Source organism: Pelophylax lessonae, assembly GCF_965119305.1.
Source record: "Pelophylax lessonae genome assembly, chromosome: 1".
Classification (NCBI taxonomy): domain Eukaryota; kingdom Metazoa; phylum Chordata; class Amphibia; order Anura; family Ranidae; genus Pelophylax; species Pelophylax lessonae.
Window position 1 is genome coordinate 576848601 of NC_138768.1, and position 17763 is coordinate 576866363.

Here is a 17763-nt window from a genome sequence, read left to right on the forward strand (position 1 = left end):
CCACTATTATCTGCACTATTTTGCAAGCAATTATAAAACCTGAAAAACTAATTTATACCCGCGCTTATGGATACTCTGGTGAATCAATCAATTGTATCTTTGAATTATGTGAAAAATATATAAATAAAGAGAATGTGTATATAGAGTACAGCTGCTGCACACTAAGAAAATCTTAGTCTTTGAAAACGCCAGAACTTACGGCGAAACGCGTTGACGTATTTCCTGCTACGCACGGAGCGGCACGTAATTTCCGGTTGACTACTTCCTGCCCGTGGAACGCACGCCGAGCGGCGTAACCACAAGGTTTTTTGTACATGCCCATATACTATCTTTATGCTGTGAGTATGTTTTTGACTTTGCAGCGAGATTAAACTGTATTTACATACTTCACTATGTACGGCCTTTTTTATTCCTAATGGTGGATGCGCAAGCGGACCCATGCATATATACTGAAAGGCGTATGGAGAATCTTGTATAAAGATCCTGGTGCCAAGGGCTTATGTGCAATATTATCAAGGCTTCCAAATATTGGCGAGTTGGTGAGTGGGGAACCGAGAGGGGCACCTATCACGTTTGGAGCACCTTATTGTATATCAGCACTGGAGCGCTTTACTTTTGGATCACCATAAGGACACTATTGTATAATTAATTTATTGTATAGACTTTTTTATATACTTCACTTTATCATCACTAGATTGCGTTCTACTAATGTAGTTTTATTATGAATATCTTTTATGAGGATTTTTTACACAATTGAGCACATATTATTAGAGTGTTATTTATATATTTTAATTGGAAAACAGTATTATAATATATCACTTGAGTGCCAGCGCTGCTTAATTCTGTGTATAATAACTATAAAACCTGTTTAGTGTGCTTAAACCCCCTCACAGTTTTTCACCTTGCTAGTACAATATTTTTTTTTTAAGTGTAAGCATACCGCATACCAAAAATGCTGGTACAAATATCCAAGTATGTCATATCAAGTCAAATATAACATAGCAAGGGTACAGTTGATGTTCATAAATTGAATACAGAACCCAGAATAGAAGAATATTCAGTACCCAGAATAAAATGATTAGAAAGAAAGTAGAGCCAGGCCTTGGTGAAAAGAGAGAGGAGGTAAAATGCAAACTCTCAAACCCTGTTTCTCAAAAAGTTCCTGCATGGGGTCTTTTTTTTTTTTCTTAAAAGAGGATTTCTACACCCCCAGTATGATGTCTTCTTTCTTGCTCCCTTTTTCATGGAACCTGGAAGCCAGGAGGTCCACATCCAGTGACCCCCACCATTTACAGAGGCCTTGAAAACACCTCAGGGTGAAGAGGTCATTCTCTGGAGTCCAGACGTTGATGACTGAGTAAGACCACCTGCTAATTTTCCATTCCTAATATGTGCACAGCAGACTGACTGGAGGGTACATTTCTGCCCAAGCCAGAATCAGATTCACTTTTCTTTGAACTCCAAGGCTTTCGGTTTCTCACACATGAGAGGTCAAGTGATGAAGGGATAGCTAAATCTTCCTGATATCCAGAATAATGATCTGAGAATGAGCTTCCTTCAACAGCCGGGTTCTTTGTACCAAGAGGTTATCTAGAAGTCCTCCACAGTCTGCTAGGCTAGCATCCATCTTGAGAATCTTCCAAACCACTAGCAGGAAGGACTTCCCCAAATCCAGTGCCCGAACTTGTGACCCACCATACCAAGGCCAGCCTGGTACTGCTGTTCAGGCTTATAGCATGGTCCAGAAATCAGGCCTGCCGGTGCTAGAATGTTGAGGATCATTTGGCTCCTGGACTGCAGAGTCTGCATGTAGGAGTAGAGAGTCTGGAGTATGTCCAAAGGAAGAAAGACCTTGGACAGGGCCATAAATAAAAATATTCGGCCCAGATACTCCAAATGACTTTTGGAGATGTATGAACAACCATAACCTATGTAGGGTCTGCACAGTCCATTGGATGTTGTCAGATAGAACCTGAGTTGACTCTTCCCTCAGAAGAAGGTTGTCCAGATATCTCACTATGAATATGCCTGGAGAGCAATTCAGTGCAAAAACAGGGGCTTGCATCTTGGTGAAGCCCCAAGGTGCAGTAGACAGACCAAAGAAAAGGGCAACAAATTAATATTTTGTGTTTGCACAAGGCTAACTTAGTGAACTCTATTCAGAATCTTTGTACCTATGGTGATGTGTTAAGAACCTTCAGATCCACTATGGGGCAGATTCTCCCTTTTCCTGTATGGATAGGGACTAAATTTGAATGGAAACACTGGAATGTTCCCCACAGGGTAGTTAAAATCTTGTTAAGACAGGAGATAGCCAGTCATCATATAAATATGGGCTGCAAAGGCAAGTGGACAAAGAAGGCTTTACCAATCCTCTGACTTTTCATAGAACCCAGGCTGGTGACCTTTGGTATGGCTGACGCAAGGTGCTCTAAAAAAAGGCACTGCCTAAGTAAGGACTGAAATGGAATCCTTAATTTTATGGTATGTCCGTAGACTTCTCATGTAACCGGTTATCAAAAATGGACAAGATACAATGTTCATCCTCCTCAGTCAAATGTGTGGCTAGAGGATAAGCAGAGATGGAATCTGAAGAATAGAACATGGGTGTCCTCTTCCAGCCCCTGCATTCTAAGGCAGCCAGCATGGCTGAAATTTTTCTAATAAACTCAGGCATAGTAGCAAAAACAGTGACAAAGAAAAATTGCGGCACTAAATAACAATATCAAAAGAAGCTCAGAACACAAAGTGTTATACTTGTGTGTCCATAAAGTGAGAATATATTTAAATAATCTACGTAAGAAAAAGTTCAATTAAGCTCTCATGAAGAAATATCAGGTGATGCATTTCAAGTGATCTCTCTCCTTCAGTGTGACAAAATACCCAGTGCGACTTCCACCAATGCCAGAAAAACGCACTCACCAGATGGAGTTGTTGTCTAAAATTAGAACAGCAAAAAATGCATGTGATAAGATCCAGGACCTCAGAGGTATGTAATCAACATCAGCTCCCACTTTCCACTCTTATCCGAATTATAGGACCTTCTTTCAGAATGTATCAGGGTATATCAGGGACGTGCGGTGAGGTCAGTGGCTGGTGAGGCACTGGCTAGTATCAGAGCCAGATACACACAAGTTACATATTCAAAAGTTACGCATTCATTTCTCATTATGTAGGAGATTGCAGTTCTACTAATTTAACAAAAATATTTACAAACGCTGTCCCTTTTAGACCCCGTTCAGACAGGGGCGACGTGACTTGCTGGGGCGACCTGTGAAGTCGCGGTGCAAAGCATGCACCGCGACCTCGGCGCGACATGCACGGACTTCATATCATTGAAGTCAATGCAAGTCGCCTCCAGGTCGCCCCAAAGTAGTACAGGACCCTTTTTCTAAGTCGGAGCGACTTGTGTCGTTCCTATTAGAACGGGTCCTGTACTATTCAATGGCGAGCGACCCACCGCGACTTGTCAGGCGACCAAGTCGCCTGACAAGTCGCGCTAGTGTGAATGGGGTCTTAGATGGTTTTCAGTCACCCATTTTGTTTATGCTGGAAACAATATTACTAGCAAAGATGACAATAAAGATTGTAGAAAAAATAAAACATGTCTCTTTATTTTCTAAAGCCAGAAATATAACCATAATATTCAGTAATAAATCAGTAAACAATAAAGGGTTCAGGGTTATTTACCAGAAGGTAAAATGCAGAAGAATTTAAAACAAATTCTGAGTAATTTTCTAACAAAAAAATTATGATTTTTACATGTAGGAGGGGAGTGCCAGAATTGGCCTGGGTGGCAAGAGGTTTATTACCATAAGTAAGTAATATACAAATAATTATAATATATTATTTTTAAGGTAATTTACTATATTTTCAAAAACTGTACTCAAGCACGTGGCTTAACGGACAGATTACTGAAGTTTGAAGTTATAACTTCAAACCAGTAATTTCACAGTAAATAGATAAATAATAAATTATTATGTTATAACATATAGCATAATAATATATTAATTTGCTTGAATAAAAAAGTACCTTTTCAGCACCAGCAGATTCTCCCTCTTAACTGTGTGAGAAAAACATGGGGTTATGGGTAAACCTTATACCCATAAACCCATGTTTTTTCCTTGTAGTTAAGAGGGCTGGGCTGGAAGGGAGCATTTGTCTTTTAGACACATGCCCCCTTCTATGACGCTGCAGTGAGAGGAGAGCCTCCACTGCAGCATTTTTATTGGACAGCTTAGACCAATGGTGCTTTACCATTGGTCCAACGCTCCAAGCTGTCTATTGAGCAAGAAGTCAGAGGCACTGTGAATTCATCCTCTCAGTCTGCTGCAAACAGCATGTTCCAGCTTGTATTTAAACTGGCCGCGCTGTATGTAGCTTCTGACAGGCTGCGCATAGAGCCCTGTATCTCCAGAACCATAGGTGTTAGGAGCCCAGAGTCTTGAACAGTGGTGGTGGAGGGGTGGAGGACTTAGGCTACCTCCCTAAATTTGGGGCCTCTGTGACCCCAGGTTGCCGAGCTACGATCCTCGAAGCTCGATCATTTTTTTTTTAATGTTTATGGCTCTGCCTCACCTGCCTCCCCTGACTGCATGTCCCTGCGGTATATGGATCATGACCAGAAATCTTTCTTTTTCATAGTAAAAACAAAAGCATGTCCCATCCGAAGCAATACGTTTTACCAATCACATACAAGAGAAAATCTCATGGTGCATTTATTGGTGAACTAGCATATAAAAACAAACGTAAAACCACATGTGCAGAAAGCACTTACTGTATTTTCTGGCGTAAAAGACTACTTTTGAACCTCAAAAAAATCCCCCAAAAATGGGGGGTCGTCTTATACGCCGAGTACAATATCTCCAAGGTAACCTAAGTATAAGTATTACCGGTAGATGTAATCTCTCAAGACGCTGGCTGTGTGGGAATCCTGTACCGGTATACCAGATGTAACGTAGATTCGGCTACATACAATATACCACACAGAGCCAATCACGGAGAGAGATGTATTCTATTATTGAATGCAAAGCCTGCTCGGATTGGCGGAGTAACATCAGCCTGCCTCTCTGACTCTGCCAATCCAAGCAGACTTTGCATTCAATAATAGAATACATCGCTCACTGTGATTGGCTCTGCGTGGTATATTGTATGTAGCCGAATCTACGGTACATCCGGTATACTGGTACAGGATTCCCACACAGCCAGCGTCTTGAGATTACATCTACTGGTAATACTTATACTTAGGTTACCTTGGAGATATTATGAGAGATTACATGTATTACAGTACTTGGGGTACCTGGGAGATCTATGAGAAATCTGATGTTTTTCAATGGTGTTGCCTTGCTTCGGAAGGGGGGTAGTCTTATAGCGTGAGTATAGCCCAAAATCTATGTTTTAACTTGAAAATTAGGGGGGTCGTCTTATACACCCAGTCGTCTTATACGCCGGAAAATATGGTACATAAAAAGCAGCTAATCCAGCCAGGGAAAATGGCAGCAAGGACCTCAAGCACAAAATATTATGTGTAATTAGTAGGCTTGCACTTACATGGAACGCCGCCAATCTATTGCAGAGTGGCGGCCAGGACCTCAAGCGTTGTATAGTAGTAAACCTCTACAGCTGTTTAAATCACAAACGCATCATCATCATCAGTGTAAAAAGACTTTTCCTTAAAAAAAGAAAGCTTTCTGGTCATGATCCATATACACCCTGATACATTATGAAAAAAGTCCTATAATTCGGGGTGGAAAGTGGGAGCTGATGTTGACTACATACCTCTGAGGTCCTGGATCTTATTACATGTGTTTTTTGCTGTTCTAATTCTAGACAGCAACTCCATCATGTGAGTGCGCTTTTCTGGCACTGGGTGTTTGTCACACTGAGAGATCATTTGAAATATATTACCTGATATTTCTTTATAAGAGTTTTATTTGAACTTTTTCTTATGTTGATTATTTGAATATATTCTCAGTTCATGGACACACAAGTACAACACTTTATGTGTTCTGAGTTTCTTTTGATATTGTTATTTAGCGCTGCAATTTTTCTTTGTCCCTGTTTACACAAGTGTTTTTATATCTGCAGTTATTGCTAGCAGCTTTATATGCCATTAAGGCCCCTTTCACACTTGTGCTACCTAAGAATCGCAGGATTTTACTACAATTTTGCCGCAATTTTGACTGGACTTGAAGCAATGCCTACAGTGGGGATCGAAAGTTTGGGCACCCCAGGTAAAAATCTGTATTAATGTGCATAAAGAAGCCAAGGAAAGATGGAAAAATCTCCAAAAGGCATCAAAATACAGATAAGACATTCTTATAATATGTCAACAAAAGTTAGATTTTATTTCATTCATTTTTATTATCATTGACACTTTCAAAATTACAGAAAACAAATGGTGTCTGCAAAAGTTTGGGCACCCTGCAGAATTTATAGCATGCACTGCCCCCTTTGCAAGGCTGAGACCTGCCAGTGTCATGGATTGTTCTCAATCATCATCTGGGAAGACCAGGTGATGTAAATCTCAAAGGTTTTAAATGCCTAGACTCATCTGACCTTGCCCCAACAATCAGCACCATGGTATCTTCTAAGCCAGGGGTCTTCAAACTATGGCCCTCCAGTTGTTCAGGAACTACAATTCCCATCATGCCTAGTCATGTCTATGAATGTCAGAGTTTTACAATGCCTCATGGGACATGTAGTTCCCCAACAGCTGGAGGGCCGTAGTTTGAGGATCCCTGTTCTAAGCAGTTGTCTAGAAAACTGAAACTGAAAATAATTGACGCTCACAAAGCTGGAGAAGGCTATAAGAAGATAGCAAAGCGTTTTCAGATGTCAATATCCTCTGTTCGGAATGTAATTAAGAAATGGCAGTCATCAGGAACAGTGGAAGTTTTAAGCAAGATCTGGAAGACCAAGAAAAATATCCGACAGAACAGCTTGCAGGATTGTGAAAAAAACAATTCAAAACCCACGTTTGACTGCACGATCCCTCCAGAAAGATCTGGCAGACACTGGAGTTTTGGTACACTATTCCACTTCAAAGAGATACTTGTACAAATAAGACTATAATCCTTCCACTTTATAAAACTCTGGTCTGACCACATCTGGAGTATTCTGTCCAGTTCTTGTCGCCAGTCCTCAGGAGAGATGTGTTGGAGCTGGAAAGGATCCAGAGAAGGGCAACTAAACTAATTTGGGGATTGGAGGACCTTAATTATGAAGAGCCTCTGCAATCGCTTGATTTATTCTCCCTGGAGAAGAGACGCCTGAGAGGGGACATGATAGCAATTTATAAATATCTCAATGGTGATCTCGACATAGATAAAAAGCTATAGGTGAGGCTCACCTACTATGTAACTATGTAACTATGTAAATATGGTCTTCATGGAAGAGTCATCAGAAGAAAACCTCTTCTACGTCCTCACCACAAAAATCAGCGTTTGAACTTTGCAAATTAACATATAGACAAGCCTGATTCATTTTGGAAACAAGTTCTGTGGACCGATGAGGTTAAAATTGAACTTTTTAGCCGGAATGAGCAAAGGTACGTTTGGAGAATTTAATGAAAAGAACCTCTGTCCAACTGTTAAGCATGGGGGTGGATTAGTCATGCTTTGGGGTTGTATTGCAGCCAGTGGCACAGGGAACATCTCATGAGTAGAAGGAAAAATGGATTCAATAAAATTTCAGCAAATTTTGGATGGTAACTTGATGCCATCTGTGAAAAAGCTGAAGTTAAAGAGAGAATGGCTTCTACAAATTGATAATGATCCTAAACACACCTCGAAATCCACGGGGGATTACAGGGCGTAAACTGAAGGTTTTGCCATGGCCTTCACAATCTCCTGACCTCAACATAATTGAAAATCTATGGATAGACCTTAAAAGAGCAGTGCGTGACAGACAGCCCAGAAATCTCAAAGAACTGGAAGACGTTTGTAAGGAAGAATGGGCATAGATACCTCAAACAAGAATTGAAAGACTCTTGGCTGGCTACAAAAAGCGTTTACAAGCTGTGATACTTGCCAAAGGGGGCAGTACAAGATATTAACTCTGCAGGGTGCCCAAACTTTTGCAAATGCCATTTTTTTGTTTTCTGTTATTTTGAAAGTGTAAATGATGGAAATAAAAACTAACTTTTGTTGACATATTATAAGAATGTCTAATCTGTAATTTGATGCCTTTTGGAGATTTTTCCATCTTTCCTTGGCTTCTTTATGCACATTAATACAAATCTTTACCTGGGGTGCTCAAACTTTTGATCCCCACTGTATGTCCATAGACCTCAAAACACAATAAAATCAGCCAAAAGTAGTGCAGGGACTACTTTGAAGTTGTTGCAACTTGAAGTCGTACAGATATGAATGGTACTCATTGGAAATCATGGAGTACGACTTGTCATGCGACTTTGCAATCCCTAGTTGCAGGACAAGTCGCACAAGTGTGAAAGGGGCCTAAGCGCTGACATTCATGTTTCTATATTGCAACAGTATCAGAAAACTCATCTTGATAAGGAGGGGGGCACCTTTGAAGGGATTAAAGAGGCTTCTGAGGAGTTTATGAGACACTGCCAGAGCAAGAAGGATTAATGCTGTTTGTGACTAGTCACTGGAGGCAGCTGCCAGCCCAATTATGTCCCAAATGATCAGGGTATTGGAGTCACTGAACAGATGACAGGGGAGAGTGAGCCAGTCTGCTCACATACTCCAAAATGGTGTGTGCATACACAGTAAGAACATGGTGTGTGCATGCACAGTAAGAACAATCAGAAGAAGGTTGTACAGACTCCTTAGAGGCACACGGGAAATAAGCCTGTCCAGTGGCTTCAAATTTAAAAAGTTCAAACCAGCGCTCCTGATATAAGGGCTGGTCATCTACCTTCAAATCTGGGCCGGTTCAGCAGGAACCGGGCTGAGATTTGAACCATTAATGGGCAGGCTGAAAGTACCCAGTCGATCAATCGATCAACTTGGGTACAAACAACCTACCGTATTCTCTTATGATTATCACTAGCAGCTGCTAAAGCCGCTAGCAATAATTACTGTCTTCTCCCTGCAGGGATAGCTTCCCCTGCCCACCCCTGCCCCCCCTGCTGGGAGCAGACAATAGCTCGGAAGAAGAGATTGCCCTGTCAGCACTGTCTGTCTTGGGGAATCGTTCACATTTCTTGGAAAGAAATTTGCACCGTGTATGGCCTGCCTAATTCCTTAGGGGACTCATACCAACACATCCAGTCTCACAGAAGTGGTGCTAAGACTTCCAGCGGCGGTCCCCACCAGGCAGATAGGCAGGTACCAGGGGACATACCCCACCCAAGGGTCTTCGTCCTCCATGTAGGCATACTCCCTAAGGCAGCCTACTTGTTGGCACATTTTCACTTCTTTGACTTTAGGTCCGCTTAAAGTTTACAAATTTAGAAAAATTGTAAGTCACCCAAAATTAAACCACAAATAGAAATTGGTATATATAAATAATGCAGATTTCTCTAATCAAGTTAGAATGTGCAATTACATACATTCTGTTGTCATGTTGGGGGTGTGGGATCCCTCTGTCATAATTGGTTTGTACAAGGAACCATCTGCATATAAGGGACAAACATGTTAGTCAATGTAAAAAAAAATGCTATAAATACTGTATATAGAATAAGAGATAGTTGTCGAATAGTTAAAAACAATCCTCTGTTTCACATGATATACAGTATATGTTACATAGTGTATAACTGTACAATTTAAGGATTACTGTTGTAAAGATGTACTGTAAATTATGTGTAAAGCTTATAAATCAAGAACATATAACAAGCACATTTGTATCATATGTGCTCCAGCCAATGGAATAATTGGTGCAGTGAGATAAAAAAGGAAGGTCTGGGGCAGAGATGGAGCTCTAATCTGGCACACGGGAACACTACCTGTGAAAGCTGCAATGGACTCTGTAAAATATGCAAGTAGGTCACTAAAACCAGTGTTTGTTTTGAGGTGGCTGGGAAGGGTTTTTTTTTGATCAGTTAGACTACATTAAGATGTGTGGCAAGATTGTTGTGCCCCTGAAAAGCAATCTGTGTTTGGATTGCTTTTCAGAGACATGTCAGGCAGTGAGGAGGCAATATGTCACCTCCCAGCTGCCTGTTTTAACCCTGTAAATGCCACACCATTTTGCTGCAACCTTGTGCATTGCACATGATTGCAGAGCGGCTTTGACATGGCATTATTCATGGGGTGTGTTGGTGGTACTTTCCTCCAAATGGGATCGCCAAGCAAAGCATCACAGCTTCAGCATGTGAACACCCCTGTCTGCTGTCTTTGCAGCCTAAGGATGGGTGGGAAAAAATTTTTACCCTTGAGAAAGTCACGTGTGTAGTGACGCAACACGTCTGGAGGAGTCGGGTGACGTCACTTCCGGTCTACGGCCGAGACCGGAAGTATCGGAGTATATCGCATCGGCGGTGTGTTTGCTGTTACTTACCTTACTGTGAGTGTTTTTATTGCTTTATTCAATAAATACCATATTTTACTACACTATGAGGCCCCTTTAATTATTGCCCCTGGATGAGCCAGTGTCTTAGGAGGAATACCTGATCCACCATCATCTCATAGGAGGTGGCCCAGAACCATACCACTGACAGTGCATTCCTAAGGAGTGAGGGACCGTCTACATTTAAAGCCCCATATTGTGGAGAAAAACCTGATGCCCTATCTGGTGATTTGTAGCACCAAAACGCTCTTTTGAGTGTTAATGGAGGTGAGCGGCCATTACACTTAGTTAAGGATCAGCTCACGCAGGCAGCACATTGCCTTCACTAATTGTATGGGAGAATCACAAGAGTCACTGGAGTATTGAGGAAAAGTCACGAGAATCACCTTCGTTCTCATTGAAGCACATTGCTTGTTGCACATTATGTTTGCATATGGACATTGATTTCCGTGTATTATTTAACTTTATTCATCACGCACTGTAGCACTTTTATTGCATATGGTATTATGCCTGCATGAATTATATTTATTTATTTATTTATATATTATTACAAACACCTTGGTTAGATTGGCACATCAACTTAATTTATCACACGTTTGTTGTCATTTCTACATTTGCTAAGATCATCGTTTATGTTTATATTTTTTTCCTATATATTGTATGTTTGTATTTTTCTCCATTTATTTTTTGGGATATTTTATACAGATTTTTTATTGATTATCTATTACATTTATCCAATTTTTTTTTCACCACATTTGTGATACCACTTTATATATCTTACACTCGTTATTGAGTGATTATCATTAACACCATCCATCCTGGTCCACCTGATTTTTCCCTTGTCTATCATTTTTAGAGTACGTGGTGACACTACTAAATTGGCTGCTGATTTCGGTGTTCCATGTGTTACACACAAACATCTACATATTTTCTTTCAGGTATACCCCATTGGTAGCGCATAGGCCCTTGTACTTCCATATATGGCTGAACTGTGTGTTTTTCATCGTCTCCCATTTCCAAGTGTGAACATGCCCTTTGAGAGGTAAAACTCTGTGTTTAGTTTATGCCTGGCTGGCAAAGGATTCATTTTCTGCTTTGTTATCCAAAAGACTCTCTTAATCCAGATAATACTGATACCACAAGAGTACTACCACAAATTGGCAGCAGCCAGCTAGCACTGACGTGTTCCCAAGTGCAAATTAAATTTCACCTATTAAAGTGCAGCGCTGCAGTAAATATATACCAATAAAACAATAAAAAAACCTACAAATAAAAATATCCAGCGTTCTGGTAACTAAATATAAGTTATCTTAGTATTGCATTTTATTTAACCACTTAAGCCCCGGAGGATTTGGCTGCTCAAAGACCAGGGCCTATTTTGCGATTCAGCACTGCGTGACTTTAACAGAAAATTGCGCGGTCGTGCAGCGCTGTACCCAAATTAAATTGACGTCCTTTTTTCCCACAAACAGAGCTTTCTTTTGGTAGTATTTGATCACCTGTGCGATTTTTACTTTTTGCGCTATAAACAAAAAAAGTGCGACAATTTTGAAATTATAACAATATTTTTCACATTTTTTTATATGAAATCCCCCCCCCCCCCCCAAAAAATGTAAAAATCTAAATTTTTTAACCTTTTAGGCCAATTTTCTGCTACATATGTTTGGTAAAAAAAAAATCGCAAAAAGCGTATTTTGTTTGGTTTGCGCAAAAGTTATTGCATCTACTAACTACGGGAAAAATTTATGTCATTGTAATTGTTTTTTTTTTTTTACTAGTAATGGCGGCGATCTGCGATTTTTTTTTTTTTGCGGGACTGCGACATTGTGGCGGACAGATCGGACCCTTGACTGACATTTTTTACCCTTTTGGTGTACCAGTGACATTACTACAGTAATCAGTGCTATACATATTCACTGTTACTGTAAAAATGACACTGGCAGGGAAGGGGTTAACTTTATTGGTGATCAGTGGGTTAAATGTATCCCTAGGGGTGTGATTCTAACTGTGAGAGGGTGTGGCTTGTGATGTAACCACAGAGACATACGATCCTACATAGCAGGATCGTATGATCTCTGCAGTTACACCAGGGAAAATGACAGGCGGCTTTGTCTACATTAGCCGCCTGCCTTTCTCCCTCTCAAGCGTGAGATCGCGAGTGACCGGCGGACATCGGAGCCGCCGGTCACTCGCGCGGGGATGTTAGTGAATGAGCGGTGGGGGGGCGGGAGCGTGCCTCTGGCGGTGCGCGCTCGCCCCCTAGAGGCTCGTAGGGGGCGAGCCCTACTTCGTTTTGCCTGTAGGGGGCTGACTGCCGCAGTAAATAGTAGTGAGGCGGTCGGCAAGTGGTTAAAATTTCCAAATATTTAACTAGTATATTTGCACTTATAAAAAATGTGTCTACATAAGTTCATTAAATGTAAAAAATACAAAGAAAAAGTTCCAGATTGTCTTAATATTTAACTCAGTCCAACTCTAGTGCATACAAAGAATAAAAGGGCTCAGTGCTGTAAACTGAAATTTCACCCACGTGTCTCACCCAGAGGCGAGCGCATTATGAGCTTTATGTGCTCATAATGCACTTTCCTCTGTTTTTTACCCATAAATGTTTTTATAGATCAAATTTGTGCCTTCCCCTTTAAGGGGTCTTAACCAGGCTCTTCCCTCCTGTGGAACTCCTTTTCTCTTCAGTTTTGCTTTCCACCATATAAGACATACAGGCACCTTTTTTCTTTAAAGCGGAGTTCCGGCCTCAAATACCTTTTTTAACTAAAAATACCCCTATAATACTAATCCATCGCCCTTTACAGAACTGCTATTCTCATACTTACAAGGTGTACAGTATTGGATTTTTGTCAAAATCTTACTTTTAAAAAAAGCTGTCTGGGCGTGGCCATCTTGTATGTGGGCATCTGAAGCTGCAGTGTAATCTGCTGTGTCCTTCTTCCTGATTCCAGGGAGTGTTCTGGGAGTTCTTCCTGATTCCAGCCTCCTGGGAGTGATGACAAACAACTCCCAGGATGCAATGCAAAGGCGGAAGCGATGTCAGTGGCCGTGGCCACAGAGGGGGGAGGAGGAGGAAGTACAATCAAAAATGCCCTCAAAATAACAAGGTAAGGGAACCCAAAAAAAAAAATTGAAAATGCCCAATTGTTGATCAGCATAGCGAGCACTCCAGGAATCACTAAAGTTGCAAAATAGGCAGGAACTACACTTTAATAGCTCGAATCTCATGTAGAGCGGCCACCAAAGGAGCCCCTTTGTAATTTGGGTTCACTGTTCTTCTGCTAGATTCCTAGAAAAACCTCAGCCTCTTTGACACACCTGGTTAAATTAAAGTCAGTGCAAGCACTTATAAGAGCACGAGTATATATACCTTTAACTTGGCTGTGAATTAGTACCAGGAAATAGACACAAGACCATTTAGTGGTAAATTAACGCAATGTATTGGTAAGGGTTAGAATGAATGGTGGTTTTAAGCATAAATGAGAATAAATACTATGCCAAAGTAACTTAGGATAGAGTTCTGTACCACTAGAGTGGAATCAACACAAAAATCAGCAAAGTCAGCAATAGACAGTGCATATAAGCATAAATTGCAATGTGAGTAATAATTTTATAACTAGTTTAGAGCGCACTCCAGGAGAATGGCTACATTATAGTCTAATGTCCACTGAGAGTTACCTCGTAGCATTTGTAATAGGTAAAGGTCTCTGTGTAGCAGCTGTAAAGGGGCAGTCTTAAGTCTTACCTCTTCAACTGGCTAGGGTTGAGGCCCAGTTGTACCATGGGTGCACATGAGAATAGTCTCAGTCAAGCCTTCAGGCAACAATAAGGCTGCTAGATGGCTGTATGGTTAGTTCCTAAAGGGCTCAGTCTTTCTAGCAGCAGTTAGTAAATCCCCACAGCAGCAGCTTACCAGTCAAGACGATATTTCAGCTCATCATCTGGTCACACACGGCGATTAGTCAACTCTCTGCTCTGCACCTAGGGGACCCTGTCTGTGGGCAAACCAAACTCAGCACCCCAGATCCTACTCAAGCATCGATATGCAGCAGTGGTGGTGCACACTGGACAGCGATCTGCACACAGTCCCCCTCACGGCAAGAAAATAGAATGCATGAAAGTAAAAAAACCTTCTTCCTTTACAACCACTTTAATTATTTATTTAGACACATTATTTATACGTGCAAATAATTTACATACTAGTTAAATATTTGGAAATTTTAGATAAAATTCAGTATTAAGTATTTATTATTTTTAGTAGTAAAAGTATTTAGTAGTATTTAGTAGTATTTTTTTATTTTCTTTGGTATATGTTTACAGTAGCACTGCACTTTAACTGGTGAAAGTACAATTTCTGTTTTTATATGTAGCACTACCCCCACAGGAGGCAGCAGATGTCTGGTTTCCCCACTCCTGCACAGCCAGGCAATAAGCATTTTCCACTTCCATCCAGACACAAGGAACAGTATTTGAGCTTGGTTTTTGTTGTTTATTAGGGTTAATAACTTGGATGGGGAATAGGAATTATGGGATACCCAGTTTGATTGCAACAATAACAGGGACAACTTCCTCCTTATGTACACAATCCAGAACTGTCCTCCCTCCTGGACACGGACAGTCTCTGATGATCAAAATGCATTAGCCCCTTAAGGACTAGGAACTCTCAATCCCCTAAAAAGTAGCACAGTGTGTTGTAGGCTGCATCCAGGAGTATCTCCAACTCCACTGTAGACACTGATCCCCGCTCTACTGCCTGCAGAAACTACCAGCCCACCTGGCTGCTTCTTCACTGCTCTGAAGAATTCCCAGGGCAAGGGAAAGGAAAGATTAAGCCCAATGTTGTCTTCCTGAGACTTGCTACATTTGGCAATCTCTCCCCTTGTGAATCCCTGGGGGTTATGAAGTACTCACACTGTCCTCTTTGCTCCCACTGCTCTTTAGGTTAGATTCCTTTCCAACCATAATGTTGTCAGGATCTTCCTAAGCCAGCCCGAGCTCCAGCTCGAGGCAGAGCCCCCCTCCCCCATCACAGGTACGCCCCTCCAAGGCCACCGATAGTCCTCTCAGCACTCTATCTTCCACCTGACTTCCACGCTGTCCTGACTCATCCATATTTAAGGGCTGGCTTAGCCACCCTGCCAGGCCCACCACCTGGGGATAGGCTAAGTTCCCCAAAGTATGCAGATCAACCCTTCTGGCCCCCACCCACTAACTTCTAGAAATTTCTTCAAACTTCTAGAACCAGGGTGAAGCATCGGAGACCTGCCTGTATGAGTCATCCAGCCTGACCTGCAGTAAACCCTGACCTAATTTAGACTTACAAGTTAGCTATGAGTTAGAACATAACATTGCCTACACTGACACTAGTAGCACACTAGAGCATGCTACACATATATTCTTAAGCACACATTTTGTACAGGTTTCTTTTCCACACAGCAGTACTGCATTTTCCTGAACTAAACAGTAAATCCCAAATGATTAGGCTTATGTCATTTAATCTAAGAATGGCTTACCAAGATACCCTGTATCACTCAATACTAACTATAGATTATGGTTTACTGTCGTCATTATGTGTTACAATATATCACTGCGTACAATAAGGATAATGAAATTTAAAGCAAATATTCACTCTGAAAAAAAAGTTTTCCTCTCATCCAACCCTTCCTCACATAAATCTCTCTCTCTTTTATTTTTTAGCTTACCTTTTTTTTTTTCAGTGTACAGGTTTTGGCCCACCCTCCATTCTCACTTAGGTGAAAAACGTGCAGTTCTCCTGGTGCTTACTGGGATATGCACAAAAGAGGAAGTGGGGGGCGTATCTCACAAGGGGGTGGCTGCCTGAATTTGAGACAGCATCCTCCTGATGACAATGCAGAAGAAAATGGCAGCATGGGACCCGAGTGGTGGCAACAGAAGTGAGTCTTTTCAAGACAATGTTGCAGCTGCTGTGTGGGTGAGTAACTGAATTATAGACAACCTAGCTTCAGGTAAGCAGGGATTTAAAAGTAAATAGATGGGGGTGTGGAGGTGAAGCTCCCTTTAAGCCAGGCGACCAGCTACTAGACTCCCCTCTCCAGTGGTTCGTGTCTCCTTCTCCATCTCTCCCTTTCAGTGCTGCAGACTGTACGTTTTTTTTTTTTTTTTAGTATTTGATGCTTTAGGGAGTGTCAGATGCCTGTGTTTACCACTGCATACCATGGCTCCTTCTTCAAACCCCTACTAGCCCTGTATTGGTGCACGGGTAGTGGGAAGGAGCCACAGGGGAGATGAGAGTAATGGCTCTTTTCTTGCTTGGAACTTTAGGTATGATTTTTTTGTTCGAGAGAATGACAATGACTCTTTAATATTAACATATATTCAAACATTATAGATTTTTTTTAATGCAGTACAATGTAATGTTAATAAGTGTTGCATTTTAAAATATGGCCCAGTTGCGGTCAGAAAAATAAACAGACTTAAATTACCCACTCACCTTCCATCAGAGACATTCAAATTCAAAACATCAGCCAATCCATCTCGGTTTCTAGTAACAGCCACACCTTCACCTGGCTTTGTCCCGGCAATGGTCAGGTATATCTCAGCAGTGATTTCTGTATGTGATAGTTTTTCAACTGCTGAGTCAAAATCTGGAGCACTGTTCAAAGTCTGTTGAATAACAAAATTACATAAACAGGAAAATTTGGCTCACAGATACTGTAGATAAAGTAGGCTTCAATTCTTTCACTCTTCAGATAGTTTTGGCCATTTGGGCCAGTTTAGGGCTATCTGTAGTTATAAACTCATAAATTAAAAAAACAGTTCCCACAGTGACTAAATGACCAAAGGGAAATCTACAGAAACACATATTGCGCTATGCACTGCCTAGAATCGCCAAAATAATGTCAAATCTCTGTGTCTTAAAAATAGCTGGTTTATTTGAAGGCCTGAAATACTTTTCTGGAAAAAATTCTGAGCTGGGCTCCCTTCAATGCTGGTCATTTTAGTAAAAAAAAAAAAAAAATGTTTATGCATCCTCGCATGAAGGAGAGGATCAGATAATCTGAGCTCTGACATCCGTTTTTCACAGGTGTGAAAAATTTATACCTGTGGAAAATGCAGGCATGTCTATCTAAATTTAGTGGTGCTAAAATCTAAGATCTGGACAACTTTAGAAAATGACCTTCTCACCCCCGACATTACCTCCTTGTTATGGACTAACCTAAAAGACAGACCACCTGCAGATGCCCCGTCCCTCCTGGTAGCTTCTACTCTTCATACATAGGACCGTTATGTAGGGAAGGG

The 17763-nt window shown here is 41.1% G+C and overlaps 1 protein-coding gene across 1 annotated transcript in view; it reads right to left on the bottom strand.

The window, feature by feature from the left end:
• LOC309548562 (N-acylethanolamine-hydrolyzing acid amidase-like) overlaps positions 1-17763 on the bottom strand; it is a gene marked incomplete at its 3' end in the record, with an annotated part of 65544 nt that overhangs the window by 21001 nt on the left and 26780 nt on the right. The window contains exons 6-7 of the mRNA XM_082248533.1: positions 16955-17127; positions 9521-9583 (exon numbers count right to left, since the gene is read on the bottom strand). Of these exons, the coding sequence (XP_082104659.1) occupies positions 9521-9583; positions 16955-17127 (236 nt within the window). The remainder of the gene's footprint in view (positions 1-9520; positions 9584-16954; positions 17128-17763) is intronic.